This window comes from Nematolebias whitei, chromosome 5 (genome assembly GCF_014905685.2).
Source record: "Nematolebias whitei isolate Nwh7 chromosome 5, NemWhi1, whole genome shotgun sequence".
NCBI classification, from domain to species: Eukaryota; Metazoa; Chordata; class Actinopteri; order Cyprinodontiformes; family Rivulidae; genus Nematolebias; species Nematolebias whitei.
Window position 1 is genome coordinate 564535 of NC_056502.1, and position 14699 is coordinate 579233.

Consider the following 14699-nt stretch of genomic DNA (forward strand, 5'->3'; position numbering starts at 1 on the left):
ACATGTAAATACAAATAAACAGACGAATGAGATAAATCAGCACTTAGCTACAGCAGAACTAACAGACTGAAGGAGGAGCTACATCTACATTAACAAACTGAGTGAGGAGCTACCTCAATACTAACACACAGAGGTAGGAGCTACATACATGAACATACTTATAAAGAGCCGGAGATAAATCAGCACTTACACAAGGAAGGAGTAGCTACATCAACACTAACACACAGAGCCAGGAGCTACATCAGCACTAATACACAGAGGGAGGAGTTACATCAACACTAAGCACAGAGTCAGGAGCTATATCAGCAATTACACACAGAGGGAGGATTTACATCAGCACTAACACACAAAGTCAGGAGCTACATGAATACAAAAACAACATGGGAGAAGCTACATCAACACTAAGGTCGTTTTCACACCAGATAGTCTGGTAGACTCGGTTCGGGACCAGTATTCATGACAATTTGTTGCATTTGAGCTGGTGCGTTTGCATTCACACTGCACTGTGCAGTCGAGCCAGCCTGTTGAACCAACCTATTCCCCCGCTCGCCTGTGGGGGCGCTGCACCAAGAACTACTGAAAGAAACGACACAAAAACCTCTGAAGACACGTCTTCTTCTGTAAATAAAAATAAAAACCAAGTGGCATCAAGTTTTATCAGTTTTAGGAGTTATATCCTGATGCATGCTCAATAATCCAGGTAGAAAAATCCAAAAAAGTTCAATCTGGTCCTCTGGACATTAAAAAAAAACAAAAAACAAAACAAAGCAAAAAATCTAGAAACGTTTCGTCTCTCATCCAAGAGACTTCCTCAGTCTGAGGTGCTGTTTTCAGCTCAGTCTCTTAAATAGCACCTTCTCAGAGTGGATCAACCAGTTTGCTGCTGACAACCAAAACCAACTGATCACATGCTCAAGAAGGACCATCAGCCTAACAATGGGTCATTAGCACACTGATGGCTGTTTACTACTCACAGAGGGCTGAGTGATACTAGCAATCACAGCATTGTAAGAGAGGGACAGTTGAACCCGGAGGCCTCCACCCCTGTTTAATGATGGACGATTTCTTTTCACAAAGATGGCCTCCTTTACTCCTCTCTCAAACCATCAATCCTCTCTGTCCAGGATGTGAACATCTTCATCCCTGAAAGAGTGACCGCTGGCCTGGAGATGAGTGTAGACCGCAGAATCCTGGCCTGATGATGTTGATCTTCTGAGCTGGTCCATCCTTTTGGCCAGTGGCTGTTTAGTTTCCCCGATGTAAGACTGATCACCCTCCTGACACTGAACAACATACACAATATTACTCTGTTTGTGCCAGGGACTGGACTGTGAGGTCTCAGTCTCTGATAGAGGACATTTGCAAACCGAGGTAAGGTGGGGTATGTCATCATGGAGACTGATGAAACAATGGTCTCTTTTGATGTCACATCACTCTTTACATGCATTTCTGTTGATGATGCAGTAGAGGTGGTTAGTTTAAGATTAAAATCAGACACCACTCTGAGCAGCAGGACCACGCTTTCCACAGAACAACTGTGTCAACTCTTGAAACTGTGCCTGCAGTCAACCTACTTCACATATGGGGAGCAATATTATAGGCAGAAACATGGGTGTGCTATGGGGTCTCCAGTTTCTCCTATTGTTGCCAACCTGTACATGGAGGAGGTAGAAAAGAGAGCCTTGACGTCCTTTTCAGGGACACCACCAAGTCATTGGTTCAGGTATGTTGACGACACCTGGGTTAAAATCAAATCTCGGGAAGTCCAACATTTTACTGACCACATCAACTCTGTGGATAAATACATCAAGTTCACACTAGAAGATGTAAAAAATGGCAGGTTGGCTTTCTTGGACTGTGAGGTCTCAGTCTCCGATAGAGGACATTTGCAAACTGAGGTGTACCGCAAACCCCTTGACTCCCATCACCCTTTGGAGCACAAGTTAGGAGTCATCAGGACTCTGTACCACAGAGCAGACAGCGTCCCCACTAACTCAGGAGCCAGGCAGAAGGAGAAATCCCACACAAGACAGGCTCTAGAGCAATGTGGATATCCTAACTGGGCCTTCCTGAAAGCAGAGAAGAAACCCAAACAGGACTCCAGTCAGCCATCAGGTGAAAAGGAGGAACCCAGACCCAGACCAGTGGTCATTCCATATGTTGAGGGAGTATCAGAGAAACTGAGACGTTTATTTTCTAAACATAACGTCCCAGTGGCTTTTAAACCCCAAAATACATTAAAGACTGGTTCATCCCAAAGATCCAGTCCCCTGGCACAAACAGAGTAATGTTGTGCATGTTGTTCAGTGTCAGGAGGGTGATCAGTCTTACATCAGGGAAACTAAACAGCCACTGGCCAAAAGGATGGACCAGCACAGAAGATCAACATCATCAGGCCAGGACTCTGAGGTCTACACTCATCTCCAGGCCAGTGGTCCCTCTTTCAGGGATGAAGATGTTCACATCCTGGACAGAGAGGAACGATGGTTTGAGAGAGGAGTAAAGGAGGCCGACTTTGTGAAAAGAAACCGTCCATCATTAAACAGGGGTGGAGGCCTCTGGGTTCAACTGTCCCCCTCTTACAATGCTGTGATTGCTAGTATCACTCAGCCCTCTGTGAACAGTAAACAGCCATCAGTGTGCTAATGATCCATTGTTAGGCTGATGGTCCTTCTTGAGCATGTGAGCAGCTGGTTTTGGTTGTCTGCAGCAAAACTGGTTGATCCACTCTGAGAAGGTGCTATTTAAGAGACTGAGCTGAATACAGCTCCTCAGACTGAAGAAGTCCTCAGGATGAGAGACGAAACGTTTCTACTTTTTTTTGTTGTTTTACTTTGTTTTGTTTTTTTGAATGTCCAGAGGACTAGATTGAATTTTTTTAGATTTTTCTACCTGGATTATTGAGCATGCATCAGGAGGTTTTAATCATCCTCTGATGAAACGTTTTTTTGAGGGGCGTGTGCAGACACAGGCCAGTGTCACGCATGTTACTTCCACAATGGGACTTAGCACTTGTACTCTGTACGCTGTCTAAGGAACCGTTCAAACCCTTTGATCAGATATCGCTGAAATTTTAATTTTTTAAGACAGCTTTACTGTTAGCGCTGACGTCACCGAAGAGAGTGAATGACATCTCATCCCTGTCGGCCGCCCCTCCTGCCTCAGAATCCAAGGGGACAAGAACTCAGCTGTGCTTTGACCAAATCCTACTTTTACACCTAAAAGCATCACGTGTTCTTTCAGACCCAGAGTTATAACGCTGGACGGGTTCTCTCTCCCTCCACATAACTCTGAAGAGGAGGCACAATCTCACCCCCTCTGTCCAGTTCATGTACTTGCGTGTTATGTGATGCGCATTGCGCACAGCCGCTTTGTGTAAATCTGAATGGCTGTTCATTCATTTCAGAGATCAGTCACATGGTCAACCTTTATCTCCTCAGCGCTTGTCTCACTGGCTATGCAAAATTATTTCTCTAGCCTATTCTGAGGCTGGTCTTCGCCCTCCTGATGGACTCAGGGCTCATCCCACCAGAGGGATTTTCAACCTCCACGGCGCTGCATGGTGGTGTGTCTGTACAGGACATTTGTTCCACGGTTTCCTGGTCATCACATACTCCTTTCATCCATTTTTGCCTGCGTGATGTCTCTAATTTGTCTCTGACACACTCAGTTCTCAGAGTCTGGTATGAGTGACGTCACAACCATCTTCACTCAGGTTTTTCTTCACAACACTGCTTGCACTTCTTATGAGCAGATGTTTTTTTGTTTGACATCCAAGCAGGGGAGCTTTCCCTGTACAAAGCTCCCCCCCACCCCCATTCTCCCTCTTGTTGTCAACCATGTGAGTAAGCTGAATACTGCATCTCTATGCCGATGACACTGTTGTTTATTGCCGAGCTAACACAGTTGCAAAGGTTTTCCAGCTTCTACTGTCTGCATTTGACATAATTCAGTCAGACTTATTCCATCTCAAGCTTGTGTTAACTGCTGACAAAACCAAAGGGATGTTGTTTTCCAACAGAAAGATGGTGCCAGCAGCTCTTCCTCCTATCTCATCCATGCATGGTGTTCCTATTGAATCAAAAAATTGGGAATTTTGGTCAATGCACATTTCTTTTAGTCCGAGTCAGAGTCAGAGATCCTTTATTGTCGTTCGAACCACATGTGGTACTATACATATGGTGGAACAAAATTATGTACGCAGGGTCCCAGTTAAATCCAACTGTAAAATGTAAAAGAAAAACAATGATAACATCTAAGATATGAACTAAGAAAAACATAACCTAAATATACACTAAGCACTAATAGCATAAAAACATTACGTCGAACATCAGCACAAACATGAACATGAGTCTGTGTGAGCAGATGAGCATGCATGAACACATCAACATGAAACAGATCAGCAACAACATGAAGCTGATCAGCAGCAACATGAAACAGATCAGCAGCAACATGATGTGATTTTTTCACAGTGATTATTCTGGTTAGAGATTCATGAGTCTGTAGTGAACTAGACCTCCGTCCTCAACCTGTCTCTGAAGACCTTCAGGGGACAGGAACTGTTATTTCATTGATTTGAATCCAGAAATACAAATTATCTCATCAAGAGACTATTTAATTATACCCTGAATTAATCAATTGAAAGAACACTCTTTTTTTTACATTATCATTACTATTTTACAATATCTTGATAATCAAAAAGTGTGTTTAGTTCATACCATTTCTATATGTTGAAGTGAACCACTCATTTAAATCAACTGTGAGACAGTATTAATGATTTTTAAACCTCAGCAGATTTTTGATCATACAGTTAAATGCCTATTTACGAAGTAAGTGTGCATTTAGTCTTCTGTCTGAATGAGGAGTAGTGATGTTGGTCGAAAGTCAGAGACGAGTTATTAGAGCTGAGCTGGAGGTCGGAGGAAGGGTGCAATGTTCTGGTTCCACACATAGCTTTCATCCCTCTTTAAATCTTTAAACTTCCATTTCTCCTCTTTAACTTTTCTATTTGCCAGTAATCAAGCTCGATGCCTTCAGAGGTGAATCGGCCTCGATCAGTAATGTTCTGTTGTCTTGTTAGTAAAGCTTGCCAAGTTTATTAATCAGCAACAGATCAGCAAATCAATGTGTACATGTTTTGATGTTAAACTTTGATTCTGTTAAATAAATGACCGCATTTATTCTGATGGGTCAAAGATAAAATGGCGTCTCATGTCACTGATTAAACATCCACTCAGTTATCTTGGTCACATGGCAGAAATTTTACTCGAAAAAGAAAAGAATCCGTTGTAATTAAACAATTAATATTCTTTGTGCTTGAACTAGCTTTAAGAATAATTAATTAGTAGTGTGTCCACAGCAAAGCTGTCCTGACATACTACAAGTCTAACAGCCTCAGGGTAGAAGCTGTTCCTCAGTCTAGTGGTTCTACACTTAATGCTCCTCAACCTCCTTCCTGAGGGGAGCGAGGCAAAAAGTGTGTGCTGGGTGAGTGTGGTCCTTCATGATGCAGGTGGCCCTCTTCCTGCATCTGGAGGTGTAGATGTCTGTGATGGTGGGGAGGCTGACTCCAACATCTTCTGTGCAGCCTTCACCACTCTCTGCAAAGCTTTTCTTTCTGCAGCTGTGCAGCCTCCATGCCACACGTTGATGCTGGAGCACAGGATGCTCTCCACTGCACACCTGTAGAAGGAGGTGAGGACTGAGCTTCCAGACCAGCTCGTCTCAGCCGCCTGAGGAAGTAGAGTCTCTGATGAGCTTTCTTCATCAGGCTGGTGGTGTTGTTGCTCCAGCTGAGGTTGTCATTCATGTGTACACCCAAGGACTTGTAGTTGGAGACCACTTCCACAGCAGATCCTCTTATGTTCAGGGGGGTGAAGGTGTGTTTGTTCCTACTCAAGTCCACAATCATCTCCTTTGTCTTCTTCACACTGATGTGAATGTTATTCTCTTTGCACCAGCTCTCCAGGTGTTCCACCTCTTGCCTGTAGCTGGACTCATCATTGTTTGTGATACATCCCACCACCGCTGTATCATCTGCAAACTTTACAATGTGACAGCCTGGATGGGTAGCTACACAATCATACATGAGCAGAGTAAACAGGAGAGGGCTCAACACACATCCCTGAGGAGAGCCAGTTCTGAGGGTTATGGTGGAGGAGGAAAAGTTATGGATCCTCGCTAACTGTGGTCTGTTTGTTGAAAAGTCTATGACCCAGTTGCAAATGGAGGGACTTAGTCCTAGTGTGAGTAGTTTGTCCATCAGGGTTTGGGGGATCATGGTGTTGAAGGCAGATGTGAAGTCCACAAAGAGCATACGAACGTAAGAGTCTTTCTGCTCCAGGTGGTTGAGAGCAGTGTGGACCACAGAGGAGATGGCATCCTCTGTTGATCGGTTCTCACGGTATGCGTACTGATGAGGGTCCTCGTTGATGTTGATGGTTGTTTTGATGTGAGTCATGACCAGTTTTTCGAAGCATTTAGCGATTATAGGGGTGAGGGCCACTGGCCGATAGTCATTCAGACCAGTCACTGTAGAGCTTTTTGGGACTGGGATGATGGTGGCAGTCTTCAGGCAGTTGGAAACTGTCTCTAGGGTAAGTGAGGAGTAAAAGATGTCTGCCAGCACCTCACAGAGCTGATCGGCACATTCTTTCAACACTTTTCCGGGGATGCTGTCTGGGCCGGTTACCTTGTGCGGACTAATACTCCTGAAATTACTTCTTACTTCTGCTGAGATCACGCTGAGATGTTCTTCATCCGGTGGTGAGGTGAGTCTGGTGCTGGGTGGTCTGTTCAGGTCTTCAAAGCGTGCATAGAACTTGTTGAGGGCATCAGGCAGAGATGGATTTTTGGGGCATTGTTCGCTCCTGCCTTTATAATCTGTTATGCACTTAATGCCCCTTCACATGCTCTGAGTGTCTTGGGTGGGCACCTCTGCATTCAGCCAAGGTTTTCTGTTTGAGTAGCTTTCAACATATCTGATGGTGGAGACGGTGTCAGTACATATACTAATGTAACCCAGAACTGAGGATGTGATTGGTCCAGATCAAGCCATCCTCCATTTTCAGCAGCTTCTCTGAAAACCTGCCAGTCTGTTCGATCAAAACAATCTCTCAGTATGGGTCCACTGTCCTGGATCCAACATTTAACTTTCTTTTGTACTGGTCTGGAGCATCTCAGCAGGGGAGGTAAGCAGGAGCCATTAAGATTGAGATGTCATCAGAGATTCATAGGTGGGGGCGGGGTTCGGCTTTGTATGCATCTTTTATGTTTGTGTAAACACGGTTCAGCATGTTTTTCCATGTGTTGGTATGTCCACATGCTGGCAAAAACTTGGGAGGCAGTCCTTTAGATTCACATGATTAAAGTCTCCAGCTACCACGTAAAGAGCCTCAGGGTGTTTGTTCTGCAGCGAGCTGAAGAGATCATGAAGCTCCTACAGAGCGTTGTTAGCATTAGCATCCAGTGGAATGTAAACAACAGTAATGAAAGTCACTGTGAACTCGTGGGGTAGATAATGTGGCCGACATTTCACAGTTATTAGCTCCAAAGCCTTCGAGCATGAGCTTTTTACAACAGTACAGTTTGTGCACCAAGTTTACTTACGTAAATGCACACTCCACCTCCCCTTGATTTCCCAGTTAGCTCGCTGCAGCGGTCCGCTCGAAAAGAAAGTCTGTCATCCAGTTGGAAGACTGTATCCGGCATTTCACTTATAATCCATGTTTCTGTGAGACAAAGCACTGCACACTTTATCATCTCTTCTGAGGCGCCCGCTCTCAGATGAAGCAAATCCATCTTGTTGTCCAATGAGCGGACGTTTGACAGAAAGAGAGACGGCATCTGGAGTTTTCCAGCTTTAGCGTTAGCACATAGCCTCACCATAACCCCTGCCCGGCGTCCTCTCTTCTTTAGCCGGGAGCAGCGCTTCCTCTTCTGCCCGCTGGAACGCCTCTGCTGCAGCTTCCAGGTAGATGACTTTAAGATCTGCATTCTGCCGAGCGTAGTTTTGAGTTTGTTGCTGATTTATGCTATATGTCATGGCAAATTTGCTCCTATTCTCATCAATTTGGTTCGGCTATAGTTCACACGCATAAATCGTGTGGAGTCAGGCACAGAGTCAGTATCAAAACTTCTAAAAACTGGGATAGTACTGGGAGCCTGTGAAGCTGCAACTGCTCTGAGCGCGGCCATCTTGGCAAACCACATATTGAAAACTTGATAAAGAAACTGAAATTAAAATTGTGTTTCTTTTTCAGAAATAGAGCTTGCTTAACTCTGAATGTTAGAAAATGCCTTGTAACCGCTACCTTCCTACCGGCCATTGACTATGTGACATTATTTACATGAATGCTATTGCCGGCTCCTTGCAGATGTTGGATGCTGTCTACCATAGCACACTAAGATTCATAACTGGTTGCAACTACCATACCCATCACTTCACTCTGTACTCCTTGGTCAGTTTGTCATCATTATCGACACGTAGACACTCTCACTGGTTCATTTTCATCTATATGTCACTTCTTAGTCTGCTTCCTTCATATATCTTCTCCCACATGTCCTGCCTACAGTGCAATTACAACATGCACTCTCAGGCCATTATTACCTGCAGCATTCCCTCAGTGCAGAATGAAATTGGCAAAAAGGCATTGAAAAGGATCTGTATCTGACTTGCAGCTGTTAACAAGCCTGGTTTACCAATGACTAAATGAATCACTCCTTTGGCAACCAGCTGGATGGCTGTGGTTTCTGCTTCATTTTAAGCAGCAAAGTAATCATGGGTATTGTCATATTCAGTGTTGTATAAAGTACCTCAAAGTGATACTTCAGTGAAAGTACAAGTATCTTACCATAAAATTACTTTGGTAAAAGTTAAAGTCTCCTTTAAAATTATTACTTAAGTAAAAGTCTTAACGTATCGGACATTTAATGAATGACTCATATTCTGATAGAGAGGACTGCATTTTTAATGCAAAAATGTGTCTCAGGAATAATCCTTAACTGATATCAATCAAAGGGAAGTTTGAACTTTTATTTTCTAACTGAGAAGTTAGGGTTACTTGGTTTAGATTCTGTTACTTCTTCTTCTTCTTTTGGCTTTTCCCTCTTCAGGGGTCTCCACAGGGAGTCATCTTCCTCCATCTCACTTTGTCCTCTGCATCCTCTGTCCTCACTCCAACTATCTCCATGTCCTCTCTAACTGCATCCATATATCTCCTCTTTGTCTTTTTCCTGGCAGCTGCATTTCTAACATCCTTCTACCAAAATCCCCTGTATTTCCTCTAAACAAGTCCAAACCACTGTCCCTCCTCTAAACAAGTCCAAACCACTGTCCCTCCTCTGGACATGTCCAAACCACTGTCCCTCCTCTGGACATGTCCAAACCCTCTCAGTGTGTCCTCTCTAACTTTGCTTCCCAGCTGTTCAACCTGTGCTGTACCTCTGATGATCTAATTCATAATCTTCTCCATCCTTGTCACTCCTAAGGAGAACCTCAACATCTTCAGTTATGCTACTTCCAGTTATGTCTCCTGTCTTTTTGTCCATGTCTCTGTCTCCAGACCATACAACAAAGCTGGTCTCACCACTGGCTTATAAACTTTTCCTCTGACCTTTGCTGACACCGCTGTTAAGATATTTTTGGACTGGTCCTATGGTTTTGATCTGCTCAGAGATGGGATTATAATGAAATTATGACCCGGTTCTGACTGGGTTAAACTGGGCCAGCAGCTCTAAGAGAGTCTCCCTGGGATTTCAATATCAGTCAAGGAAGAGAGTTTAATCTGCTTGCCACATCACGCAGAAAGGCTTTTGAAGCACCGTCTCATATTTCCTAACACCTCAGAACCACATAAGATCCACTGAGATCACACTTAGCCATGCCCCCTCATACAATGACAGGTTGAGCTCCCCTTCTGCGAAGGAGGAGTCCAGGACCCTATAAATGAGTAATGACACGGGACATTGGGGCTCTTCCGGGTCTGTGAACGCGTCACAGACCGGATAGTCCAGCGCTGTAAACTGTAGCCTTTTCCTGCCTTGATTTTAATATAATTGATAAAACTTAATTGATGTTTCCTTGATTTATTGATAATGAGAGTTGCCACTTCTGAGGGAGAGTCAAGCCGGGGGGAAAAGACATGGGCTTGATGGGGTTTCCGGGTCCGGTGGCCCGCAGCCAGCTCCCTTCTTTAACACACTTATGTCGCAAATCACACCAGAAACTTTTCTCCATCCACTCCATCCTGCCAGGACTCTATTCTTCACCTCTTTACCACACTCCAATTTGACTACAGCCATTTCCATTCTCTTGGTGAAATCCACCACCATCTGTCCTTCCTGGTTTCTTTCCTTGACACCAAACCTAGCCATCACTTCCTCATTCTCTGTTTCCTTCACCAACATGTCCATTCAGGTCTGCTCCCATCACCACCCTCTCCTCCCTGGGCATACTCTCTATCACTTCATCCAGATCTTTACAAAATGTATCTTTCTCCTCCACATCACATCCAACCTGTGGAGCATAACCACTGACAACATTTAGTATCAGACCTTCTACTTCGACCTTCAGACACATCACCCTATCTGACACCCTTTTCACCTCTACTACATTCTTTGCCAACTCCTCCTTCAGGACCACCCCTACTCCATTTCTCTTTCCATCCACACCATGGTAAAACAGTTTGAACCCTGCTCCAATGCTGCGAGCCTTGATGCCCTTCCACTTGGTCTCTTGGACACATAAAACATCTACCTTCCTTCTCAGCATCATGTCAGTCAGCTTTCTACCTTTGTCTGTCATTGTCCCCACATTTAGAGTTACAACCCTCAGTCCTACATTCTTCACTTTCCTTTTCTCCCTCTGTCTCCTGACACGTGTCCTTCCTTGTGGTCTTAGACTCTGATTCTGTTCCTGTAGTTCAGTTTTTAAACCCATTTAGACCAACGGGATACTCAACTAGAACAACAAGTACAAGTACTTTGTTACTGTACTTAAGTGCATTTGTCATGTATCTTTACTTTATTTGAATAGAGTTAAACGTGGGTACATTCGACTTTTACTCCACTACATTTTACATTAAGCATATGTACATTCTACTACACTACATTTCTATAATGCGTTGCCTTACAAGTTACATTCACGTTGCAGTTTTTTTATTTGTTCGTTAGTTTGAAAGTTGCCAATGGTAACTGGGAGTTGGTCCAATGAATCACTGCAAAGTGGACAGGTAACGTTAAACCAACCTTAATGAAGAGCTGGGCCATTGATGGATATTCTAGTATATACATCATTGAGCTGGGCGTACCAGCAGTACCGCTAACACACCCAAAATGGATTCCACCGTGGAGTCAGCCAGAAGATACGCGCCACCCATGACCTTATTGAAAGACTATTAAAAGACCATTCAGCACAGAAGGACAGATTTTCTCTCCCAAAAGAACCAGACTGAGATCATATCTCTCCAGTTTTAGCTTCTCTCCATTGGCTCCCTGTCAAATCCAGAATATAATTCAAAATCTTACTTCTAACCTACAAAGCCCTCAACCACCTAGCTCCATCTTATATTACCGATCTTATTGTTCCATATTTTCCCAACAGAGCACTTCACTCTCAGGCTGCAGGTTTACTCGTGGTTCCTAGAGTTTCCAGAAGCAGAATGGGAGGAAGATCTTTCAGTTCTCAGGCTCCTCTCTTGTGGAACCAACTTCCAGTTTCTGTCCATGAGACTGACACATTGTCCAGTTTGAAGACTGGGATTAAGACTTTCCTTTTTGATAAATCTATAGTTAGGGTCGGCTTGTTATGCTGCTATAGACTTAGACTACTAGAGGACAAACTGACCTCATTTCCTTAAATGAATTGTTAAAATTGAATAGTTTTCATTTGATACTATTTCTATCTTAACATGTGATTCTTGAGCTGCCATTGTGTATCTATTCCTACCAAACCCAGCTGGTCGAAGCAGATGGTCCTCTTGTCCTGATCCTGGTTCTGCTAAAGGTTTCTTCCTCATGAGGGAGTTTTTCTTTCCACTGTCGCCTTCATGCTTGTTCAAGATGAGAGTTCAGTGATGGAGTTAAACTCAAAGCTGCTCCTCAGATCAATAATGTTCAGTTATTATTTTATACATGAATGTTTCTGTTAATTATTATTTTATACATGAATGTTTCTGTTCAATTATTATTTTATAGATGAATGTTTCTGTTCAATTATTATTTTATACATGAATGTTTCTGTTCAGTCCCTGAGACAACTTCTGTTGTGACTTGGTGCTTTAGAAATAAACTGAATTGAATTGAGACTGGACTCAAAAAACTTTGAAAACCAACTTCTGAACTTGAACTAGAAATTCTTGCTACAATATTAAAATGTGTCAGTTCGTGGGATGTTAGGACAGGAGACAAGAGATGTCTCCAAATGGCTCAACACTCAGGTCCAAGTTTTGAAAATGGTGTCAGGAAGTTAAAATATCATTCACTGTTGACCTATTACAAGTTTGACTAGACAGTGTTTTAACTAGAGTTGATAACAAACTGGAGTTGAAATGATCAGAGCCTGTTCCTTTGTTCGGTCTAATGCTCCTTTTTTCAGACAGATATCTTTTACTTAAATTATTTACTGCAGTTAAAATGACACATTGGTTTTGCTTTGTGTGAAATTAAAAACTTTCAAAGGTATAATCATTCCTCTTTCTTATTTTGATTAATGGCATTTAACTCTGTATGTCATCCCTAAAATTCTGACGCACAGAATCACACGTCCAAGTGTGAACTGTGTCACAGAGAGTAAACACTTTTTATTGTAATATTGTAATAATAATGTGTTATGTGTTGTCATCATTCTATGTTCCCATACAATGGCAAATTTGGTTCTCTGCATTTAACCCATCCACCACCAGGTGGAGCAGTGGGCAGCTATGGAAAGCACCCAGGGAGCAACTGGGGATAAGGTGTCCTGCTCAGAGACACAACAAGATGCACAATGACTGGGGATTGAACCCAGAACCTTCAGGTCCTGAGTTGGCTGCCCTGCCCCTACACCATCTCGGCCCCCAAAAACATGCATTAAATACATGTTCATTAAAATGACACAACGCTATTACTGTATTACGGAAAATATACATACAGTATAGTAATATTGTAGGCCACTGCATTAGGTAATACCTTCACCAAGTACTTTTACTTTTAATACTTTAAGTATTTTTAAAAGCAAGTATTTATTTACTTTTACTTAAGTAAACATGCTAATGTGGTTAAGTACAATGTTTGAGTACTTTCTCCACCACTGCCTTTGAGTCAGGTGTTGGATTTTGTTCAGTCATGCTGTTCTTGCTGCTTGCTGCAACTTGCTGATGGATATGCTTCATATGAAATGTAATTATTTCCAGTTATTTGAGGCTTTATTAGGGGACATGTTACACCGCTTTGGTTAAAACACTTCAGTTTTCATCAGAGCATCAAGAAGAATTCATCTTTCAAAGGTCAGTGAAGGCTTTTTGCTCACAGAGGTGAAACCAGGTATAAGGTTACTACTGAACTCTGTCCCAGAACAGAAGAAGACAAACAGACATCTTTATTCTCTGATTTTAGGGTTAAATTTACTAAAACACAAAGGAAAGCTTCAAAATGTGCAGAAAGAAAACTTCCTGTTCACAGGGAACAACCCAGTCACCATCTAACTGCTCAGTCTATAGCAGCCTGGGCAGGATCTGCAGGTTGCTCTTCGCTGGTATGAGGACCCTGCCTGGCAGACAGGCGGTTCAGAGATTGGGGGGAGGTGTGTCTCCTGGACTGGCGGTAGCATGCTGCTAGATCGGCCCTGAAGGACGGTGTGTAGAAGCCATAGATGACGGGGTCGCAGCAGGTGTTCAGGTTACCGAACACGAACAGGGCGTGGTGAACATACTCAGGTGTCATGCTCAACATGTTGGGATTGAACCAGTACCAGATACCCAGAAGGTAATACGGAGTCCAGCACACCACAAAGGACATAACGATGACCACTGTCATCTTCAGAGTCTTCATCCGAGCCTTCGGGATGATGTCAGTGCCGCTGCGCCGCAGGTGTGATTCACCTGCTGAGAGAGAAAGAGGAGCATCCGTCACAATGTCACACAAAGAGAAGGGAGCTACATCAGCACTAACAGACTGAGGGAGGAGCTACATCAGCACGAACGCACAGACGAAGGAGCTACATCAATACTAATACACAGACGAAGGAGATACAGCAGCGCTAACAGACTGAAGGAGGAGCTACATCAACACTAACACACAGAAGGAGGAGCTACTTAAGCACTTACACACAGACGGAGGAGCTACATCAGCACTGACACACAGAGGGAGGAGCTGCATCAGCACTAACGCACAAACAAAGTAGCTACATCAATACTAATACACAGACGAAGGAGCTACAGCAGCACTAGCAGACTGAGGGAGGAGCTACATCAGCACAACGACACAGAGAGAGGAACTACATCAGCACTAACACATGGACGAAGAAGCTACATCAGCACTAAAAAACTGAGGGAGGAGCTGCATCAACACTAACACACACAGGGAGGAGCTACATCAGTAGTAATGCACAGAGGGAAGAGCTACATCAGCACAAAAACATAGAGGGAGGAGCTACATCAACAATAACACATGGAGGGAGGAGCTACATCAGCACTTACACACAGAGGGAGGAGCTACATCAA

General features: G+C 43.5%; 1 protein-coding gene across 1 annotated transcript in view; it reads right to left on the minus strand.

Moving 5' to 3' along the window:
• Positions 1-13686: 13686 nt before the first annotated feature.
• LOC119409592 (gonadotropin-releasing hormone II receptor-like) overlaps positions 13687-14699 on the minus strand; it is a 2466-nt gene continuing 1453 nt past the window's right edge. Inside the window, exon 2 of the mRNA XM_037676492.1 lies at positions 13687-14078. Coding sequence (XP_037532420.1) covers positions 13687-14078 — 392 coding nt within the window. The remainder of the gene's footprint in view (positions 14079-14699) is intronic.